The sequence below is a fragment of the Manis pentadactyla genome, chromosome 11 (genome assembly GCF_030020395.1).
Source record: "Manis pentadactyla isolate mManPen7 chromosome 11, mManPen7.hap1, whole genome shotgun sequence".
In the NCBI taxonomy this organism is placed as follows: domain Eukaryota; kingdom Metazoa; phylum Chordata; class Mammalia; order Pholidota; family Manidae; genus Manis; species Manis pentadactyla.
Genome location: NC_080029.1, coordinates 100,888,956 through 100,913,659, shown reverse-complemented (window position 1 = coordinate 100,913,659; position 24,704 = coordinate 100,888,956). Strand labels below are relative to the sequence as shown.

The 24,704-nt window shown below is 36.8% G+C and overlaps 1 protein-coding gene across 2 annotated transcripts in view; it reads right to left on the bottom strand.

Annotated features, from left to right (window-relative positions):
- MAPK6 (mitogen-activated protein kinase 6) overlaps positions 1–24,704 on the bottom strand; it is a 54,571-nt gene that overhangs the window by 9,828 nt on the left and 20,039 nt on the right. For both annotated transcript variants that reach the window (XM_057488806.1, XM_036917764.2), the window contains exons 2-3: positions 5,317–6,500; positions 3,711–3,855 (exon numbers count right to left, since the gene is read on the bottom strand). In XM_057488806.1, the coding sequence (XP_057344789.1) occupies positions 3,711–3,855; positions 5,317–5,871 (700 nt within the window). In that variant the 5' untranslated portion in view covers positions 5,872–6,500. The remainder of the gene's footprint in view (positions 1–3,710; positions 3,856–5,316; positions 6,501–24,704) is intronic.

Genomic DNA, 24,704 nt, shown 5'->3' with positions numbered 1-24,704 from the left:
CTACAAGAGGATCTTTTATATCATTTCACAATCAATTCCCATTAATTAAATGTTTAAAGTTTACACAGGTTTAAGATCAAATCATGCTATTTAGTGGTAGGCTGTTAATCCAATTCTTTTTATTGCTACACTTGAACAGTATCTCAAAATGCCAAATGAACATTCAAAAATACATTAAGTACTTCTGTATGATCAATACAGCAGTAAGTTGACCCCAATTCATACAACTTGAAGTATGATCTAATGATTTTAAAACAAATTAAATTTTATTTTCCTGAGACAATATTCATTACTGTGGTAGCTTTAAAATATGTCCACAAATTCTTTGATACTCTTCCTTTCCAAGACGTAAATCCAATTCCCCTCCCCTTAAGTGTGAAGTATACTTAGATGACTCTCTTCTAACACATAAAATAAAGCTCAAATGAGAGTGTGTAACTTTTGAGTCTAGGACACAAAAAGATATTCTGCATTTATGGTGAACTCATTTTTAAGAAGGGGATTAAGACAATTTAATGGAGAAAGAATAATCTTTTCAATAAATGGTGCTGGGATAACTGGATATCCACATGCAAAAAGAAAGGAGTTGAACCCCTACTGCATACCATACACAAAAATTACTTCAAAATGGATTATACACCTAAATTCAAAGTTAAAAACTATAAAACTCCTAGGGATTAGGCAATGGTTTCATAGATATGATACCAAAAGCATTAAGTGTCAAAAGAAAAAAATAGATAAACTGGACTGCATCAGAATTAAAAGCTTTTGTTTCAAAAGACACCTCCAGAATGGGAGAAAAAACATGCAAATCATCTATCTGATACACATATATCCAGCTTGTGTAAAGAACTACATCTCAATTATAAAAATACAAATAACCCAACTAAAAAATAGGCAACAGATCTTTGTAGGTATTTCTCCAGAAAAAGATATACAAATAGCTAATATACACATGCTCAACATCATTAGTCATTAGGGAAATGCAAATTAAAATCATAACAAGCTATTATTATTTCATATGCACTACTTTATATCAAAAAGACAGATAATAAGACAGACTATACTTTAAGTGTTGGTGAAAATGTGGATTAATTGGAACCTTCATATATTGCTACTGGGAATGTGAAGTGGTACAACTGCCCTGGAAAATGGTCTGGCATTTCCTCAAAAAGTTAAACAGAGTCATCATATGACACAGTAATTCCACTCTTCAGTATATACAAACCCAACAAAATTGAAAACACTTCCAGAAAAAACTGTACACTAATGTACACTGCAGCATCATTTCTAATATCCAAAAAGGGCAAACAACCCAAATACCCATCAACTGAAGAATAAACAAAATGTGATATATCCATAAAATGGAATATTACCTGGCCATAAAAAGGTATCATGTACTATTACATATTATAAAATGGAGAAACCTTCAAAACATTATGCTAAGCGAAAAAGGACAATCACAAAGGCCACATGTTTTATGATTTTTTATATGAAATGTCCAGAATAGGCAAATCTATAAAAACAAAGTGGATTAGTGGTTGCTAGGACCAGAAAAAGGGAGAAATGGGAAGTGACTGCTAATGGCTACAGGGTATCTTTTAGGAGAGACAAAAATGTTCTAAAATTAGCTGGTTATATAATTCCGGGAATATGCTAACAAATACTGCACTGTACACTTTAAGTAGGCAAATTGTATGGTATGTTGATAGAACTTAAAAAAAAAAATGAAGATTTCTCCTTGCTCCATCTTTTGGATCACTCATTCTGGAGGAAGCCAGATGCCATATTGTGAAGACATTCACACAGTCCTAGGGAGAAGCCCACATGGTGAGGAACTGAGGCGTCCTGCTAACAGTCATGTCAGCAAGCTATCTAGAAATGGATCCTCCTGCCGCAGAAGCTTGCAGACAATTGCAGCCCCAACCAACATCTTGACTAAACAAATCTGAGATAGAACCACCCAGTGAGAGCACCTCCAAATTCCTGATCCACAGAAACTTTGAGATAATAAATACAGCTGTTGTACCACTTTACATTTCCACTAATAATGTATGAGGATTCCAATTTCTCCACAATCTCACCAACACTTACATAAAGTGTAGTCTGTTTTATTATCTGTCTTTTTGGATATGAAGTAGTATCCACTGTGGTTTTGATTTGCATTTCCATAATGACTAATGATGTTGAACATGAGTTTATCAGCCATTTGTTTATCTTCTTTGTAGAAGTATCTATTCACTTAAGTCACTTAAGATATTTCGGATTTAAGCCATTATGTTTTGAAGTAATCTGTTGTGCAATAAATAATTCAATAATTATTTTATATATGCTGCACGATACTTGAATATCAGGAATATAACTCCAATCACGGTATTGTTCCTAGGAAAAAATTTCACTTAACCATATAGTTTCCAGGAATCACTGGTATTTTCTCATAGTTCTCTAAATTAAAATTTAATCATTATCACACATCACAGAACTAATTTCAGGTAAATTTAGGGAAAAAAATTAGAGGATTGGTTAATGATATGTGAGTTGAGTACTGGCAACAAGCATCAACAAAAAAAAATTTAAGGGCATTTAGGCATACCATCCCTTCTTTAACAGTGCTCCTTTCTGCACCCTAATCTTGCTTTTACTAATCCTTCTTTTGTAAGCAGAACCTGCTCCATTCCCTTCCTTCTGCTCTTAGCACAATCTGGGAGTGGTGGGAGGTCCACTCCAGGACTGGTTAGAGAAAGAGTAACGTTAAAAGGGAAAAAAGGTCTAAATCACCATCACATTACTTCTCTAAAATATCTTCAGTACCCTACCACTGTGAAGTTTTTCAAAAGGAAACACCTCTGCCTAATTTCTGACTCCATCCTAACTGGTCATAAAAATCTTCATTATTATTTGACACCTTGTATTCATCTATCTTTTCTCGCTGATTCATGAATGCACCAGGCTCATGCCCTTATATATATAAAGACCTTTAAATAGATACCACTATTTCTCTCTTCCCATTAAAATTCTTCATTATTCTTATGCAGTTAAAAATCTTCTGACTTCTTTAATCCTGCCATTCCGGCCATCACTGATGAAGCCTTTTGTAGCTCTTACAGTCTATACTAAGTAATTTTATATAAACTGATACTTTGCTTTATCATATTTGATGTTTTTCATGGATTAGTCACCTCTTCCCATCTTAATTAATTCTCCCTTACACCTCTTCAGAACTCCCTCATAGCACCAACTCAACAAAAAAATTCACTTGTCTGGTTGTTTCTGGAAGATCACAGCAGTCAGTCAACAAGATAAGGCAGTTCAAGCAACAGGTATCATAGGGGGCAAAGAAAGATTATTGGATTTTCAATGACAGCTAAAAAGTTTCACTAGGAAGTAACAAACACTGACAGAACTAGGCAACCGTATCATTTTACACAGATTACAAACAAGTATTATGAATCCACAAAATACAAAATTATGTTTTAAGAAATAAGACATATACAAAAGACACTAGAATTCTGACTGAATTAATTAAGTGAACAATTCAGTGAATGTAAGTTTTTTCAATTTTTAAATATTAAGAGCACCATTTTATCTTTTCATTTTAATATTCCAGACTACAATAGTTTTAAATCATAGTAGGTAAATCTTGCTTCATAGATACATGCAAAATTATTTCTATGCAATAATTTTTTTCCATATCTTTTTAAACTTCTAACCTGCAAAGAGGGTTTTACCAGTCAGCATTTCAGCAAAGATGCAGCCTGCAGCCCACATGTCAATGGCTTTAGTATAATTATTAGGAGAAAGTAAAAGACGTGGAGATCTGTACCATTTAGTAACCAATCCTTCAGAAAGATGACCCTGAAAAAGAATCAAAATCATAATATTTTACTTAAGCTGAGAACAGTACATAAGTCTTGATTCAAAAATTCTGTATCTAAAAAAACAAAAAAACTTCATTTGTTTAATTCTAAAACAATACTGCTGATTTCTACACGTATCTTCAAGGCTCTTGCATTTTTGTGGCTGAATAGAGGTTAACTTCCCCTGGGATATATCATCTATAATATGATATTCACATGAAATCTGCTCACTACAAGAATTTAGTGTGTAAACTAGGCCATACATTCAAAACGTGTTCAAAATAGGAGCTGTTTTTCCCTTCCAAGTCTTCAGTTAATTAAGGAGTAGGTATGCTTCAAATCAGTGAGAGAAAGGTTAGGGAAGAGCAGTGCTCCTTATAAACCAATATCAGCCTCCTTATAGACAACCCAGGGGACAGGGACAATGCTCTATCCCATATTCCACTCCTCATCAGTTTTACCTACTTTAGATTTATAAAGCATTTGACAAAAACATTTACACATATACTGCTTCATTTCATCCTCAAAGCAACCCTAAGAAATTGTGATGGCAGATATTAACTCCATTTTATAGGGGCGATAACACTCACGTAGATTAATGAATCTATTGTTATGTGGTTATAGCTTATTTGGATTAAAAGTGGAACTCAATTTTAGATAGTATAACTCCTAGTTCCGAGTTCTATCCACAACAGCTTACTGTTACCCATAAATAGGATGTGGTCATCCATTTCATTTTAGTACTCAACTTCTATGTTAGTTTTTTTAAAAAATAGGTTATACTTAATGTGAGGTAATACATGTGAAGATGATTTGTTTTAGACATGTGCAATGAGAAGCCAAGCAAGCAGGGCTACTAGGGGTTCTTTATAACTAAAGCAACTCCACTTTTCTATTTTAAACATTAGGGTCCTACACACAATTTCATTTGAAAACTGAAAGACTACAGTTCAGCTCAGAAAATATTTACTTCTTATAGCAAGGCAAATTGTTATCTAAGGCAGTTACTATGATTCCTTTTAGCTATTCTTAGTGCTTGTTTTACCTTTATGCAAATTTAGGTCTCAAACTAAATTAAGTTTGCCTAAAGAAGGCATAACAGAATAGTACAGGCTCAAAGGGATAAAAAACCTAAAAGCTGAAATAGCATCCTCCCTTACCTCAGACAGAACCACACTTCTGTCCTAAACACCTAAGAATATATCCTACTTTTAAATAAGGGACAGTTGCAGTCATAATACATAAATAACCACATACTTTTAGAAATTTCCATTTAATTAGGACCCCACTCCACAACACAGGGTAATTGTGAAAATAGACCTGTATCAGAAAAAAACATACTATGTAAAGTTTAATATGATTAATTACAAATTCTGCCACAATGTACAAAGGATACATGTGCCTATTCCTGATGATGTTTATCAGTTTAAACGTCTGTCTCAACTGGCTTTCCACATACCTTATGGGAATAATGGGGATCCATGATCCGCGCAAGACCAAAGTCACCTATCTTCAGCACCAAGTCTTCAGTATTAATGAAAAGATTAGCTGGTTTGAGATCTCTGTGCAGTACGTTTGCAGAGTGAATGTATTTGAGCCCACGTAGCAGCTGATACATGAAAAGCCTGGCATGCTCTTCCAGTAAAGGGCCCTGCTCCAGCACATTGGCCAAGTCTGTCTCCATATACTCCTGAACAATGTAAACACTGTTCAATTCAGTAAGAGAGCCCACATCGTCTGTTAACTGGCTTCCACTAGGACCAAGAATTTCAAACACTTTCACAATGTTATCATGGTCAAGTCTTCTAATAATTTTGATTTCACGTAGAGCATGTTTGATACTCTGGGGATCAGTAAGGACAATTTTCTTGATGGCTACTCTTTTGTCACAGTCATTGTCTACAGCAGAAAAAACCAAGCCATTGCCTCCACAACCCAATGGTTTTAAGTCCATATACCTAGAGCCCAGATCAAATCCATGAATGTTCATGAGACTTTCAAATTTCTCTGCCATTTTGAAACCCTTACTATTGCCTCTTCCTTTCGAATTGTTGAACTTGTGTAAACAAGGAAGAAAACTGACATCAAAAGGAAAGATCTTTCAAAAAGGGAAAAGAAAAATAATTTTGCTTCCACAGCAAGATGGTTTCTCGATGTTCATTGCATATGCCAACCAGGCCCGTTGAGTTCCCCTTAGATTTAAAAGCTCAGAAAGCTCTACTCATACTGAGAATTAAAAAGATTGCAGTACTCATAGTTCAAGGGGCAGCAACTCTGCAGACATTTAAAAAAAACACTCAAGAAACTCAAACGGAATGAAATGACATACTATGCACTCAGATTTACTGTGCTAAACGATTTGACATTTAACAAAAATGTGAATAAATATGCACACAACAAGCTTCTATGAACATTCTCCTCACAGTGCAGATACATTCAGTGTTGGACTGGTCCTGAGCAGCATCATTCTAAGGTGCTGGTAAGCACTATTTCCGTTTTGCTTCTTTTCTTCCTTTCTTGCTGTGTATTTCAACAGGAAGCCCTGGCAGCTGTTGGTTAACAGATGTCTTTTGTTAGTGATCAGGTGGCTCCAGCTCACCACAATCACAATCAAAGCTACCGTCCATCTTACTCTGATACAACCTGGGGGATGAGAAAAAAGAAGGGAAAGAGTTACCACTGCAAGAAATGCTCTTTTCTTCAACTTTGTAAAATGACAAAAACTGGGTATTTAGCTATAAACTACTACAGATACATTATTTATTTATAGCCACTAAGTGGAAAGATTACCTTCAATCAGTAATAGCTACCCATGCTGTAAGCAATTCACATCTGTTGGCTCAGACTCCAGATCCCATCATACTAGATTCTTTTTAATATTTAGGCTCATTAAATTATATCATTTCTTAAATACCAACAAGTGAAGGAAGGAAGGTTCATAACATTTTTACAGAATTTTTTAGGATTTTCTGAGGGGTAAAACATTAGTAACACTTCTCTCAAAGAACATATAATAAGCCTGCAATGTGTTTAGTTCATTAAATAACACGTTTACTTATTAACTATGCCTATCAGTATTCAATGAATAAAAATCCAGCAGCACAAAAGAAATTTGTAGAGCATTCTCTTTCATTTACAAAAGAGTGAACTTGAATGGTGAATAAACCATGTTTAACTTCACTGATAATCAGAAAAATCAAATTACCTCAAAAAGATAACATTTCAGGTTGGAAAAACATTTTTTAAGACTTTCTTATTATCAAGTCTGAGGAGGAATATGAAACAAAGGAACTTTTCATACAATACTGATGGGAGTTTAAATTACTAACAGATTATCAAGGAGTAATTTGGCATAAATAAATACATAAATGAATAAATAAACAGCATACCTATCACTTGGCAATTTTTCTACAAGGAACACTTCCTAGAGAAATGCTTGTAAATGAATATCTAAATGTGCACTTTTTTTGGGGGGGGTAATGGCAAAATAGCAACAGCCTAAGCTTTTAACAATAAGATGAGTTACATTCATACAGTGACTTACTATATAATGCAAAAATGAATAGAAATAGTAGAAATCACCAAATATACACTAAATTTAAAAAGCAAACTGCAGACAGAAATGTGCATGCTGAAATCAGTCAACAGGTTCATAAACATGCAAAATAATGCTATTCTATGGGTGTGCACGCATGTAGCAAAAGTATAAAAAACATACCAGACTGACAAGTAACAAAGCCATGGGAATAATTACCTTGGGGAATGAGCGAAGGGATTAAGATGAGGGAGGAGTTACACAGTATGCTCCAACTTTATCTTTAATATTAGTGTTATTTTTTGAAAAAAAAAAAGAAGTACGACAAATTAGTAAAATCTTAAAGCTGGGTGGTGTACATATGAAGAGTTCATCATACAGTGGGGGAAGACAGGCCAACAAATAAGCAACACACAGATGTCATATGGCAGTAAGTGGTACGGAAAAAATAAAACAGAAATGAGACAGGGAGGGTGAGTAGGGAATGCCTTTCTGATGTGATACTGGAGCAAAGTTGTAAAGGAGGAAGTAAGGGAGTAGGTAGGCCTTAGGGATGCTATGTGGGAATAACTCCTAGACAGAGGGACTAGCATGTCTGAGAAACAATAGGCCAACATAGTAGCTCATTTACATGTATATGTCAATAAGCAAGTAATACAGCCTAACCCTTAAATGGAAAGGCCTTCTGTTGCTTACTTCTGAACTAAAACTTTGTATTAGGTGTATATACAGTGTTATTTTCTGAATGGATCTGAAGGGATTGGAAGTGCAACAGGTACAATATCCCTCTATTCAATGTGCTAATCATTAAAGGGCAATGAGAAACTGTATCAGTGTTTCTGGTAATAAATAAAGCAGCCCATTCTGAACCTGAAGATGTGACAACTTTCAGCAGGGAATCTGTCCTTCTTTCCTGCTAGCCGCACACGCCTACATACATACATGGAAATATGAAATTCTGAAAAATATAATAAGGTAACAGCACTTGCCTCAATCTAAGCAAATCTTTAATCCAAGAAATGCGCAAATATTAAAAATGTTTGACAATGGAATATTATTCAGCCATAAAAAGAAAACAAATCCTACCATTTGCAACAACATGGATGGAGCTAGAGGGTATTATGCTCAGTGAAATAAGCCAGGTGGAGAAAGACAAGTACCAAATGATTTTACTCATCTGTGGAGTATAAACACAAAGCAAAACTGAAGGAACAAAACAGCAGCAGACTCAAGACTCCAAGAAGGGACTAGTGATTACAAAAGGGTAGGGTTTGGGAAGGGTGGGTGGGGAGGGAGAAGGGGATTAAGGGGCACTATAATTCACAATCACAATATGGATAGATGGTGAGGAAGACAGTACAGCATGGAGAAGACAAGTAATGATTCTACAGTATCTTACTATGCTAACAGTGATTGCAAAAGGGGAAAGGAGGATTTGGTAATATGGGTGAATGTTGAAACCACAATGCTGTTCATGTAAAACCTTCATAGACTGTATATCAATGATACTTTAATAAAAAAAAAAAAAATGAAAGAGAGAAACTGATGATACTAATAACCCAGAGACTAGGTTGACAGATGATCCTCATGGCAACAGCTTTACTTAATAAAAATTGTTATTTACTAGCCCTGAGTTCTTTTAATAAATATGAACACTTCTTGTATCTGTGCAATATTGTGAAGGACATTAACAATATAGCTTTCTTTCTTTTTACTGTAACAGGTAATTTCTTCTGTTTGCAAGTTTGTGTCTACTTTTCAGAAACAAGCAAACTCCTAAAAGTTCTATAGCTTATCAGTCTATTTACAGTAAACCATCTAGAAGTTAAAGTTTGCAAATAAACCTTTGAATTAAAAAAATACTTCTGATTTTAAAGGGTTTTAGTGGTGGTGTTTCCCCCAACCCCCAGTTTTTCCTACTTGTATACATCTTGCTCCCTACCAAATATCCTAGAAAAACAGTATTTTTCAAAAGCTCCAGTATTTCTGAAATTTTTCATTTCTACTCTCTGCCTGAAATAGAATGTTTATTCACACCTAACCATCTTGCCCCAATGTAGGCAATTCCTTAAAGCTCAATCAAGAAGAGTTTGACATGTTTTAAGTCTAGACGTAAGAACAGTAAAATCTCTAACTACTCTCTTAAGCTTCTATTTCATTAATAGAGCAATCAATCATAGTAGAGTGCAAATAATGCTTTGCCAAAAAACGCCACCACTATCATCTTAAAGAACAGCACTATAGTAGGAACTGCAGCCAGATTATTAAAGTCATTAGTGAGAGACTCTAGAAGACCTCCCTCCACATCTACCCCCTTTCAATTTCAGTGAGGCCAATAAGCATCGTCGACCATAAACAACTACAGAAATGACAATGTTTTTCAGAAATCTCAGTGACTGGTCAGCACTTACAGGGGTAGAAAGTAGGTACAAATTCATCCTGGGGAAGGTAGCAGAAAGTTATGCCTAGGCTGAGAACTGCAGAATCCTCATTACAGATTCAGATGATGGCCACAAGCATACTGTAATTTACTGTATTTTGCATAGCTGTGTTTTTTACAAATTGAAGGTCTGTGGCAACCCTGCCTTGACCAAGTCTATTGGCATTTTCCAACAGCATTTGCCCATTCCACATCTCTGCCTCACATTTTGGTAATTCTCAAAATTATTTCAAACTTTCTCATTATTATTATTGTTTTTACTATGATGATCCGTTCTCAGTATTATAACTCACTGAAAGTTCAGATGATGGTTAGAATTTTTTAGTAATAGAGTATTTTTTTAGACATAATGCTGTTGGACACTTAACAAATACAGTATAGCATAAACATAACTTTTATAGGCACCAGGAAACCAAAAAATTCATTTGACTCATTTAATATTGAAGTGGTCTGGAACCAAACCCACAATTACTATCTCCAAGGTATACCTGTATACTGAAAGCCTTGAACAGAATTTCTCTAAGTATGAGACCATTTTTAAGAGAGAAAATAATATTTATCAACAAAGCTGTAATTCCACTAGAAAGTGAGGACTGCACCAATAACAAGTTTTGGGGAAGAAAAGAAAAAAGAACCCACTATTTACAATCACAGTGCTTGCTTGCTCAGTGATGTGCCCATTGCTGAGTATTACTCTTCAAAGTCCTTCAATATCCATTACATCAAAAAGCTACTGGAGTACTTTTTCATTCAGGAGCTTGGGAAGTAAGCCCAGCTCAGTCAGTAAGCTCATCAGAAGACAATGTACCTCTGCATGATAAAGCAGATCCAATGTGTGTTTCCATTCAATCATGCTCCATTTGGCAAGTATTTGCTAATTACATATGTAGCTGTCAATATATTATGTACTGGGGATAAAGTGGTAAAGTAAAAACAGACTTGAGCCTTGCCCACAGGAAGTTTATACTGTGGTTGGAGGCAAACAATAATAAACTAACAACAGGTAAAAGGGGGGATGCAAAGCGGACAAGTGGTACCAAGGAATGCTATGAAAGCCTACACACTGGGGGACCTGACCTAATTGTTAAGGTAGGTCAGGATGTGTGTCTCTGGAAGCCATAAAAAGACAGAGGCCTCCCATGCTCTTACTGACCATGAAAACAGCTTCCTTCCTGTCACTGTAACCCTTACAGCAATTATATTCCAAACCCTGATGTCTCCAACCACCTCCATCTTTCACATCAATCACGGAGCTCCCTGGCCTGACTAAAGCATGCAAGTACAACTCAAGAGGACCAACAGTTTTCCAGTCAGAGCATCCTCCATCCACACCACTGACCTCTGGAAATGTCCCATTTATACCATTTTCTCTACCACCTCTCATGTTTAACTTCATAAAAGCAAAGTTCAAGCCTCAGACTCATGAAAGATCTGGGGTTCCACATTCCTTTTGCACTTTCCACACACTTCAAGAAAAGGAAAGGAAAACTAAGGACAGAAATTTAATTGATCCTTCCAATTTCTCTGCCTCCAAACATTACCCATTCCTACCAACCTCAGTTGTGCTGCTTGGAGTTTTAATTAGCTGGATCAAAGTTCCTTTTGTTTTTAATAACAATTTGGTGCATAAAATGAAGCACACAGATGATTTTTAAGAATGAAGTCGGCTTAAGGTTTACCTCTGGTCTTCTTTCAATGATCCACATAACATGGGATTAAAAGCTCTCTATGTAGCCTAGGCTGGGTACCAGCTTCCTACATTTCTAAGTATGTTCCCTGAAACAGCATTAGCCACAATTGTCTCCTCAGGCACTCCTTTCTTCCCCCAAGATTCCCTCTTGCTTACCCCACTTGGCTTACCCCAACACCAAGAGAAAAACAAGTACTCTTGAGTCAAGCCTAAGTGTATGAAGTAGTTATAAAATACAAAGGGAAGAAATAAAAACAGGAGAATTAACTTCACTCTGCCCTATCAACTCCCCATTCTATAGAAAGTTGCTTTTCTTTCGCTTCTTTATCAGGAACTTCGACCTGTGTCAGAAAGGGAGTCAAATATGCAAAGCAAGTTTGAAGTGAAGGCCTTAAACATAGTTACTTTTCTGGTTTTCTCTTCCATTTTCCACTCTGCTTCTTCTAAGGTTAAAACTGACATGGGTTATCTGGCTTGATCACATTCACACTGACAGGTCTTCCCCTTTCCCCTCCTCAACAGCTCTTGCCTATTTTGCTCTTCTCAAGGGTCAAGTGAGTAATCTGAGTTAACTGGAATCCAGCCAGCCTCCATCTCCTGATGGAGATACTTCTGAAGAGAAAGGAAAGGTTGAGCTCTACTTATATTAACCTAAGACCATCTCCTAATCCTGGCACACAGTGATGTTATAGCAAATTCAGTTTCCCTAAGATCATGTCCCCAGCTCTCATTAAAGCTACTAAGTTTCTAAAGCAGAGAAGGCCAAAGGCTACAACTTAACTGCTTACTCATATGCATTCTTGGCAAAGCCCTTGCTCCTAATGTAGGGTAGCCCAAAGAGTAATCAGGGACCCCTCTCAGGACTTATCTCAAGGAGGCCTATGTTGCAAACTAGTTTCAGTGAACCTCAGGAACCCAGCGTGGGGGGAGAGTTCCTTAAAACAAAAACACCAAAATCTAACAGGCTTTGCCTATTAGTAACTACAATTAGCTACAAAGACAAACTTTCAAAGTCAAAGACAGAGGATTACATAGCTTCTAACAAAGTATACAAAATTTTAAAAACTCCTCCCAACTGGTTCTTAAATTGTCCAAACCTTACCTTAAATATACTTTAACATAACCTTTATTTGCTTTTGGCCATTTAAAAAGCCATTATAAATAAGAGCCAGTGTATGTATTTTAATGCTCTTCTCTAGTTGCTATTTACTCTAGGGTTTCCATATGGAAATACTGGACTTCACAGAGCAGGTCAACTAGTCAAGGAATCTCAAAAGACCCAATTCTAAAAGTCTATGATCTATGAAGGTACAAGTCTTTCACTTCCCTGGTTTTTGTTTCCAAGCATTTATTATGGTGGTATGCCCAGAATGGGAGAAATGTGGTTGAAACTGCAGTACACTGATCATTAAACAAACATAATCCCTTCTACTAATCTTTTTTCAGGTAATTATAATATTTCTATACAAAACAGGTATTTTAAAGTAATTATTAATAACCCTTCATCCCCTATCTTCCTCTTGCTAAAGCCCTCGTTTTCAAGACTCCTCTCTTAACTGATGTTAAAGAAACACTGGAGCAATAAGTAAGTGGGAACATGTGGGTAAGCTTCTTTCTTCAAGTATGTCTGGACATCTGAGGATTCCCAGTGAAAATCATTTTTAGATGGAAGCTTTAAGCACCAGTTAGTGAGCTTCCCACTTCCTTTCCCTCGGGCACACTGAATGGCAATGGTAGAGACTGCAACTACTTCAACAGCTTGGATGGCAGCTATGTTAGACTTGTATGAACATGACTTAAACTCTTTTGCTTCCACCCAAAATTATACATTTTACTTCTCCTCACACCTTATTTACCAAAGCAGGTCACACAGTCACACCTAATTCAAGGGAGTGGGGAAATGCAATCAACATGGTCCCAGAAGCAGACAACCAAGATGTTTGAACATATTTGACTAACAGAGCTTCAATTCTTCCATCCATCACATTTTTATTCAACAAAACCTTACCAAGTGCTTACCATATGCCAGGCATTGTTTTAGGCAGGGTCAAAAAAGTTCTTAAAAAAAAAAAAAAGAACCACCAGACCTCATGGAGCACATGCTCCTAGAGTATTATAGCAGATTCTTCCCTGTCCCACTAACATCTTTCTCCTCTTTTCTAATAGTGTTCTCCTTCCCTTGACTTTTGCCATTCTTCCTCAATCTAATCTAATCTCTATTCTTCAGATCCTCTATTCTTCATTTTCCAGGGCACCATTCCCCACCCACTGTTGTAGCTGTGTCTTGTCTATTTAAAAGGTTTGGGACTAATGGGACTAAGTAGCTTTCCTGACGTTTTCTGAGCATAGTAACTGGTACTCAGTAGGCACCTTAAAAACTGTACTGAAGAACTAAATGGAAACAGCATATTCTAGTACGAAGTAGAAAGTTTTACAAAGCTCTACACTCAATTTTTTCTGAATCTGAACATATTCTACTCTACCACAGGAAACACCAGTAATAATCCCTACATATGGCACTTTCCTTTCCAGGCATTCCCCCAGGAGCCTCACTCTGGCGAAACAGGTCTGTCAGCACATGAAGAAGGCAATTGATTTGAACCCACTCAGACTTGATGAGACAAAACTTCACCTTTCTTTGTTGAGGTAGTAAAGATGGATTGTGCCACTGAAATAGTGTCTTCCTATATTACTAGACAAGCAGGATTTTGTAAAAAGTCCTATCAGCCCATGTAATACCAAGTAGGTATCATGAAAATACATAAGACACTGACATTACTCAGATTTTACTATTCTTCAGTCCATCTTCCATGGCACCTAGCACTACAGCTTTCTAGACTGCACTTCAAATGTAGCTGCTGTTATTTTTTAGCTAACCCTGGTGAAGGTCTGAAGGCCACATTATACAGGTCATACAGAACATTTCTGGATACTCATCAAATGACAAGAATCACAGACTTGATTGGACAGTCTTCAGTTTATTCAGAAAGAATGGCATATAAATTTTCGACAATATCCTTCCTCCTTCGTATCTCATTTTCTTCAGATCTAAACAAAGCTTGTAAGATTAAAAAAACAGTGTAAGTTTTCTATCAGATTCACACTAGAGTTTAACACTACTGAAAAACTCCTATCTGATTTCACTAAGTCCGTATTTTAAAAAACAAATGAAACAATGAGTTAAAGGGACCTAATGTCCACTCCAGGACCTGTAGCTAAATTAGCTATACAATCAGAGCAGCTCTTGTTTTTAGGTCTCAGTTCCTTATCAGGAAAATGATTTAGCTAACCCACATGACTTCAATAGTTTCTTCCACCTTTAAAATTTTATAATTTTAATAACAAGCTCAGGATTTCCACTTCTGATTTGAATGCAGGAAGTTACAAGACACCATTACTGTTACCCTATAAAACACAAGCAGGATAAGCTACAAAATCATAGATCAAAAAAAAAAAATCAGAAAGCTAAGGATGCAAAAAAATCTAAATAAACTGAATTCCACAAAATGTCAAACCCTTCATAAGAGAAGAGACTATGGCAATTCTCATTCCTGACAAAGTGACAGGAGAACAAGAATTTTCCACTAACAGGATTATGAAGAAACCAGCCAAACTTACAACCAACTTTTAATGGCCTGCATGTGGATTCATATAACACATTAGAATTTGGAGGAGGCCCAGCTAAAAGCTACACCTGTCAACTCTCCCCCATGGGTCCTCACTGAGTGCAAAAGTTTGAAGGTAAGGCATAAAAGCTGACAATCTTATGAAGTGTACGGGCCTCCACCACATCCAAGGCAGCTGAAACGGGGGGTAGCTGAAACTAAAGATGGGGGACAAGACAGTAAACATAAGATAAATTCTTCCAAGGCATTGTGAGTAAAAGGCAGCTACTCTTCCTAAGGCAAAGAAACAGGGCAAACATGAGGTAAGACAAACCTGAGGTAGTACTGGAAAGGAAAGAAAATGTCCAAGCAGTCCAAAGAGCTGGCAGCTAGGCTAAAAAGCACAAAGAAGAAAGTTGACAGCACAGACATATATGAAGAGAAAATGGACAAAAGTTTTCCAAAACTGATAAAAGACATCAACTCGCATACCCAGAAGCTGAATGAACAACAAGCAGGATAAATACAAAGACACCTACACCTAGGCCCATCATGCTCAAACTGTTGAAAATGGGGGGCAGCAGCAGTGGGAGGGGGAGTAACTCTTAAAAGCAACCAGGGAAAAGAGAAAGTATACACTAAGGATGAACAACAGAATGATGGCTGATTTATCACTAGGAGCAAAGAAAGCCAGAAAACAACAGAGTATCATCTTTCAAGTGCCAGAAGAAAAACTATCAACTCCAAATTCTCTATCTAGGAAAATATATTTCAAAAATGAAGAAGAAATAAAGGACACTTCTAGAGACAAAAGTGGAAAAATTAGTTTCCATCAGACTTTCAAGACCTTACAAAAAATGTTCAAAGTTCTTTAGGTTTAAGAAAAATTACACAAAACAGAACCCCAGATCTGCAGAAAAGAACAATACCCAAAAAGGATAAGTAACCGAGAAATATAAAAAACTAAAAAAAAAAGAAAAAAAAACCTATGTTTAAATGTCTTTAAGAGACTTCGACTGTTTAAAGGAAAAAAAAAAGTAAAATGGGGTTTACAGCATATGTAAAGTTACAAACGTAAGACAAGAGCCCCAAGTAGTGGAAGAATGTAAACTGAATCATGTAATTACAGGGTTCACAATATTAGCGAAGTAGTTTTTATTACTTAAAATGGACTGTGACAACAAATGAAAGGTTCATGGGTCATCTTTAAATACCTTCTTCACCTTTTGGGTATTATGTATACTTAATAACATGCCCATCAATGGGGAGTACAGGGAAGCAAAAAGAGAAAAAACTAAATAAATCACAAATTTTAAGTAATGATTTATTTTGCCAGGCAGTTTTTGTGTATTTTTACATCAATAGTAATACAAACAAACTGATTAACATTTTAACATTTTAATACCACAGAAACATTGAAAATTACAAAGGAAATGGAAATTACCCATGTTAATCAATATAAGTATTTTAACTGAAATAACTTGGAGGAGCTCTACTCTCTGCTGTAGAAGTATAGTTTCAAGATATTAAAACTTTTTATTATGGAATATGGCCCAAAAGCTCTAACTTGAGGATATAAATAAATATCTTGGTGCATATTTATCACACATTATCAACAATTACAAAAGCAATTAATGAAAAAAGTTTATGTAATAAAGGAGGTCATAGCATTGAATGTAAGAAGAGTTTTTTAAATATTTGTATTTTAAAAGAATATAAGGAACAGTTAATAGCAAACTTGACTAATAATGTGAATTATTATTCACAGTGTGAAGCATTGTGCTAGGCACATACTCTTACACTAAATCCTAACAACACTGCAAAATGGGTTTTAAGATCTTTATTTTAGAGAACTTAAATATACATTCAAGATCACACATCAGTGAGATCTGAACCTCAGGTCTGTCAACGAAAGCCCATGATCTAGTCTCAAATAACAATGTTAAGTTTTTATTGACAAGAACAGTACATATGACTTCACTTATTTGCGGAGTCTAACAACAGAGCAAAACTGAATGAAAAAAACTGCAGCAGACTCAGACTGCAGAAGGGACTAACGGCTACCATAGGGGATGGGTGGGGAAGGAGGGAAGGGGATTAAGGGGCACTAATTAGCAATCACAATACAGGTAGGTCATGGGGAAGGCAGTACAGCACAGAGCAGACAAGTAATGTCTCTGTAGCATCTTACTACGCTGACTGACTGCAATGGGGTGGGGGACTTGATAATATGGGTGAATGTTGAAACCACAGTGTTATTCACGTGAAACCTTCCTAAGACTATATATCAAAGACACTTTAATTTAAAAAAAATAGTACATATCCCCCCATGCCTTTGAGAGTGAAGTGAATTTCTTACAGAAAAAATATTCTTTTGCATAACCAAAATATAATCATCAAAATCAGGAAATTAACACTGGTGTAGTACTACCACCTAATATTCAGAGCCCATTTAAGTTTTGCAATTATATCAATAATGCACTTAAGAGCTAAAGGACCCAGTCCAGAATTACATATTGCACCGACTACAATGCAATCTTTAATGTACTTTTTCCCTTCAGAAATTTAGAGGAAACAAAGAAACATTATTTATAGAGTCCACAAAAATTTACTGACCACTTGCCAGGATACAGTGGAGAATAAGACAATTAAGGTTCTTTTGCTTCCAAAGAGTTTACATTCTAATCTGGAAATGTAAGGCATCTGCATTTGGAGAGGTCTCTCCTTGCACACTGAGTGAGACCTCAACCTGGACAGGACAAGATTCTTGACTCTGAGAAAGAATTCTCGACCACGCCAGACAAGTGTAGGTAAGAAACGAATTCACTAAGGCAAGAGTGGCAGTGAGTGGCAACAGTCACACAGGCAGCAGAGAGCAAGTAAGAACAGGAAGAGGAAAGGAAAGCTCATTTAATTGCTCAGCCAGTCACCTGGCGACGAGTGTCCACCTGAATCTGCACAGCATAGGAACTAAGCCCCTACCACCTGAGGAGTTGGGGGAGCCGCAGAGCACTTGATGGCCTGAGATTATGTTCTGAGACCTTCCCAAAGGCAAAGAAAGGAGATTTGGCAGCAGGCTACTAAAGAGCATGATTGTACAACTATCATCCTGCCTGGGTCACCCTGCAACAGGAACTTGCAAGCCCAAATCAGAGATCTTAGGAGTCCTTCGCTACTGTCTGAAGTAGAAAAGAGAGAGTGAAGACTTGTGCTTAAGTATAGAAAATTGAATAAAACAGCAAAGTAACAAAAATGCTTACCACTCGAAGAGCACAGAGACAAAACACAGTGAGTTGAGCAAAGTATTTAAGGTAAAAGGTACACACTAGCAGAAAGGGAAGTGCGGGCAACCTAAGTGGAGGCCTACTTAAGGGCTTAGGATTCTCTGTTAAGGCTTTCTAGAATGGGCAAAGGGATAGGAGGGTGGGGGGCTATAGTCTCAGGATGTCTATCCCCAGTAAGAGACATGCCACCATCCATAGTCTGTCCTTTAGATATTCTATTAAATAAACTTAACACAAAGAATTTATTGATCCTGCTCTTCTCCAAGATAGTGGTTACCCTCAAGCAGTGGTGACATACCATTTCAGACTACTTGCCCTGCCTTAAGATAGGGTCCATTATTGTCTGATTACCATAAAACACATTAGGAATCTTACCTCCTAACACCCTGGTTTTTAAAATGGAATCTTAGCCTTAAGATGGAGCCCCTCCTATTCTTACTATACTATTTATATCTCAGCATTTTTAATCACAGGCAGGAAAAATTAATCATGATGCTTGTCCCATGTCCCTGCCCTACCTCAGAAAGACTAACAAACAAGTTAGCTAATAACATAACTTCAGATTTGTCCAAGTACTATGATTGGGTGGCTGGAAAATGGACATCTAAGGAGCTGAAACGTTATAAGAATGTGTACCAGCATTGCTAAGAGATGGGAGAAGAGCATTCCAAATAGAGAAAACAGCCTAATACAACCTAAAGCAGGACAGAACTTGGTGTTTTGGAGGAAAAGACAACAGTTGTAGCCACAGCAACCTGACTGAAGGGAGTGGGGACTGATATGGGGTAAGACTGAACAGGCAGAAAGGAACACGTGAGGCAGGATTCTAAATTTTATAACTAAGAGCAAAGGAAAGCTACTGAAGGATTTTAAGAAGACAACTGGCATAGTTTCATTTCCATTTTTAAAAAATTATTCTGGCTACTGGGAAGAGAATGGACTGAACCAGATAATCAAGTAAAAGCAGAGACCAGTTAAAGCTATTTCAGTAGGCCATGTGAGATGATGAGGGCTGAGATGAGACTGGTAGAAATGAAGATATAAAATAGGAGACAGATTCAAATGATATTTTGGAGACCAAGAGAACATGGTGATGAATTAAATGCTGAGATGGGGATGACTAGGAGAACAACAATATGGGAGAAAGTTCTATTTTGGATATGTTAAGTCTATTTAGATATATCTATTAGATAACTAAGTGTAATATCAAGCCGTTGGATGATGTGTCTTCTCCTCATGCAAGAAGACTAAACCAGGAACATTAATTTGAAAATTATCCACAGGTAGATAATATGTATAATACATTGAATGAGACCACCTAGGCAAAAAACTGAGAAAGAGAAAGAAAACAAAAAGCCAAAGTCTTAACTCTGGGATACACCAATAGTTAGAGTCAGGTTGAGATATAATGAGTTATAAGAAATATGTATCTGGTCACTCAGATGACCAAATATGTATTTCTCAAATATATGAGGTCTTCCTGCACAGTTTCTGAAAACGCTTCAGAGCTATAAAGGTCATATGGGTGTCTTGTTATATTAATGGGCAGTCTTTTGGACCACCTAAGGGCAGGGGCTGGCTGCCAGGAGAATCAACAAGATGATTAGCACTCTCAGCACCCAGCCCCTAACCCCTGGGAAAGGAGATGGCAGGGGTCTGAGGTTGAATCAGCCAATAGCCAACGACTTAATCAGTTATGACTGTGCAATGAAGCCTTCACAAAAATGCCTCAGGAGAAAAGCATTTTGCGTGCTTGCTCCCTCCTTTGCATCCTGCTTCCTTGAGAGAGCTTCCATGCTTGGGGAACCAGAACACTTCCACAGGCCACTAAGCCTGGCCCCAAGCACCATGAGGACAGAAGCTCCTTTATTTGGGACCTTGCCCTACATATTTCTTCATCTGGCTATTAACTTGTATTCTTTACAGTGTCCTTTATTAAACTGGTAAATCTAAGTGTTTTCCCGAGTTCTGTGAACCACTCTAGCAAATTTATCAAACCTAAGCGGAAGGTTGTTGAAACCTCCCATCTGTAGCTGGTCAGTAACAGCCTGGGGCGTGCAAATGACATCTGGAGTGGAAAATGGGAGGGTAGTCTGGTAGGATGGAGCCCTTAACCTGAGGAATATAGTGCTGTCTCTGGTCAGATGGCACCAGAATTGAGTGAATCCACAGACACCCTGCTGGTACCATGAGAAAACACACACACAAGTGCACACGAACTGGGTCTGGGAACCCAAACGGAGTCAGTGTCAGTATAGTAGAATCTGCCTGAAAGGACAGGTAGAGGGCAAAAGCCTGTAAAAAAAAAAAGTATGGCAAGGAGTGAGGTAAGAGAAAAACAAGCATATGTGTCTCATAAGCTAAGCAAAGTGGGTAAACAGGCAAGTAACAGTGGTCAAGTATCATCAATGATGCTAAAAGATTTCCTATAAGATGGATCTGGTAAGTGAAAATCACTGGCAATCCTGACCAGAGAAATTTCGGTGGTGAGATGATGATAGAAGTTAGTCTGGAGTAGGCTGAAGAAGAAAGGAAGCTGAAGAAAGTACACAAAAACAACTCTTGAAAATTTGCTTGTAAGAAGATCAGAAAAATGAGACAGTAGGTAGAGAAGAATTTGTGGAATCAGTAGAGGATTTTTAAGAGACTTCTGTATCTATGCTGTCCAATATGGTAGCTAACACCCACATATGGCTACTGAACAACTGAAATGTGGCCTGCATGACTGAGAAATTGAATTTTTAAAATATTTTTATTTAAAACACAGCTCATGACTACCCTACTGAACAGTATAGCTCTAAAGCACATTTATATACTAATAAAGATGACCTAACAGAAAGGGAAAAATTCATGATAAAGCAAGAGATGAGTCCTTAAGAAGTCAAAAGGAATCTAGAGCACAAGTGGAGGAATCTACAAGGGGTATTATAGGAATGAAGCAAGGGATGAAATTATAGTAACTGGTGGAAACCAGCAAGACTTAAAATCAGAATACATCTTAAGCCTGGTTGAAATTCTAAGCATAAAACTAAACTACAGAGGCTATAAAAGCTAAGCAGGAGGGGGAGGAAAGGTAATTTAAATTTACTGAGTATGTATTAAGTGTCAGACATTTTCTAAGTGATAAATTATTTCTGTTACTCAGAATCACTACCTTGTTAGTATCATTTTACAAACAACAGGTTTGTGTATCTGATGTTCCAAAGAGGTAAGGAAACTTCACAGAAATCACACATTTAGTAAATGTCAAGATTTGGACTCAGGCCAGTCTGACTTAGTCTAGGATTAGAATCTTTCTACTGCATAGGTTGAGAGGTTAAGGACCACTCAGTGTTTCTGCACCTGGAAATAACAAATAGCAGACTGATCTGGAAGCTATCAAATGCCAAACATCCCTGGAGGTACCAACTGTCCAGAGGCAAAAACTGTCCCCTCGATGCTATCTACAAAATTATGAAGGGAACACTTATTTAATAGCTATTTTTAATTTCTAAAAATTCAAGTGAAAATATCTTTATGGAAGCAACAGGAAAACACATTCTTGCAACTCTGATTTTCTATTTTGAATACAAGATAACCAATCAGAAAACTGTCATTGCTTTATAGTAACTACTAAGTAGCTGGTGGTATTAGAAAAGTAGGTAATTAGAAACCTATCATCTCTCCTATTTGTAAACGAAGAGGGAACTTATTAGACTAAACCTAATTAGTTGTATATTACAACTTAGATTTTAAATTTAGTGTGGGCAAAGATCATCTAGATTTGTGCTGTCTCATATAGTAAGTAACCACTAGCCACATGAAGCTATTTAAATGTAAATTAGTCAAAATTAAATAAAATTAAAAATTCAGTTCCTCAGGTGCACTAGCCACCTGTTAAGTCATCAATAGTCACATGTGCCTAGTGGCTATCTCATTGGATAGCACAAAATAGAACACTTCCATTATCAATGAAAATTCTATTGGACAGTGATTAGATCCACAAATTTCCTTCAATTTTCAGGAGGGCCAATGGAAAAAGCAACTCAAAAGACCAGAGTTTTCCACCCTCCTACACTGCTGGTGGGAATGAAAATTAGTTCAACCATTGTGGAAAGCACTATGGAGGTTCCTCAAAAAACTCAAAATAGAAATACCATTTGACCCAGGAATTCCACTCCTAGGAATTTACCCTAAGAATGCAGGAGCCCAGTTTGAAAAAGACATATGCACCCCTATGTTTATCACAGCACTATTTACAATAGCCAAGAAATCGAAGCAACATAAGTGTCCATCAGCAGATGAATGGATAAAGAAGAGGTGGTACATATACACAATGGAAAATTATTCAGCCATAAGAAGAAAATAAATCCTCTCATTTCCAATAACATGGATGGAGCTAGAGGGTATTATGCTCAGTGAAATAAGCCAGGTGGAGAAAGACAAGTATCAAATGATTTCACTCATCTGTGGAGTATAAGAAAAAACTGAAGGAACAAAACAGCAGCATACTCACAAAGCCCAAGAATGGACTAATGGTTACCAAAGGGAAAGGGACTGGGAAGGATGGGTGGGAAGGGACGGATAAGGGGGAAAGGGGGCATTACTATTAGCAGACATAATGTAGCGGGGGTGCGCAGGGAGGGCTGTACAACACAGAGAAGACAAGTAGTGATTCTATAGCATCTTACTACGCTGATGGACAGTGACTCTAATGGGGTATATGCGGGGGACGTGATAATAGGGGGAATCTAGTAACCATAATGTTGTTCAAGTAACTGTACATTAATGATATCAAAATTAAAAAATTTAAAAAACACCTGAGTTTTCCAAATCAGTCACTAATGAGCTGAGCAACTATGTATGCATTTTCTAGCAGTGCTTCCAGAAATGAATGTGCATTTGAATCACCAGGAAATCTTGTTAAAACGCAAATTCTAATTTAGCAGGTTTTGAGATGGGGCTGAGATTCTTCACTGCTAATGAATTCCCAAGTGATACTAATACTGCTTACCAGTCCAGAAATCACATTTTAAGTGCCTTGTCTTAGCTCTCTCTTGGCCTCGGTTTCCTCAACTGTCAAATGACATATCTGGAGCAAGATAAGGTCCATGACCCCTCTGTAAACACTAATATTTTATAGTTTGTACAAAAGTAAATGCACAGAGATTCAGGCTCTGCAAAAGCAATCTCCTCCTTGAAAGTAAACACTAGGATTCTAACAATTTTTGTGGTACTATTTTTCTTCTATGAAAAGACATCAAACTTAAATGAAAAATCACTGGGAAAATGTGATTTGAAATATTAACACTCAATCTCTGTACTTTTCAGAAATTGATTTAAAAGGCTGGCGTGTATGAAAGACAAACCTTTTAAAAGCTATCAGATGGGCATGTTGTATTTTCTAAATATGCAGTTCATGGAAGGAAAAAGACCAATGCTGGACTCCGCCCACACCAGTTACCTTGAAAACACCAGCTCCACAAGAAAACCAACTCCCTGGAAAAAGCCATTAACTACAATAACATTGTTGTTTTTGTTTTTGTAAAATCTCAGGGCTCCGAGCAATAAACTGACAAGAGTCCCCCCAGTACCAGCAGGCTGTAAAGTAACAGCCCACAAAACACGCTGAAGGAGCTGAGGGAGCTGAGGGGGCTGCCAACAATGACACAAAAAATTTACTCTGAGGCATCTTCTTTCTGTTTTAACAGGGGCGCTGAGGGTTCAGCCCGCAATGTGAACAAGTAACTGGAGAGCAGTTGTGAGGCTCACAGTTTCATAAGGCAACACCTCAAAGAAAAGAGACAGGCTAAGGTATCCATCCAGTTTGTAAATTCCGAATCAAGCATGACAGCTAATTAACTATATTCTTAAAAAAATAAATGAATAAATTAAAAAAGGACACTGGAAATACATTTCAACCTCTAAGTTGATAGGATGCTTTGAAAACCTACAATACTTTTATTTTTGTATTTTATATTTCCTTTAGTAGAAAACATATTTCAAAGTTTGAACAAAATTTCACTGAAGTTCCTCTATGTAAGTCATGCAATGCTCTTCCAAAATCTATCCAAAGATTTAATTCACAGTAACAGTACACTTTATTGTTCACAAAAGTCTTCAAATAAATTACTTTATGGGAAATAGTAAAGAAAAACTAGAGGATAGTAGCTTTGTTTCTTTTATAAAAACAAACTGCTATTCTCAGTCTTTTCCTCAATCTTATTTTAAGTCAATCTGCTAAACAATGGCTTTTTTAAATGAGTCAATACATCTTATTAAATTACAATGTAAGTCTTAAATTTGGAACTGTA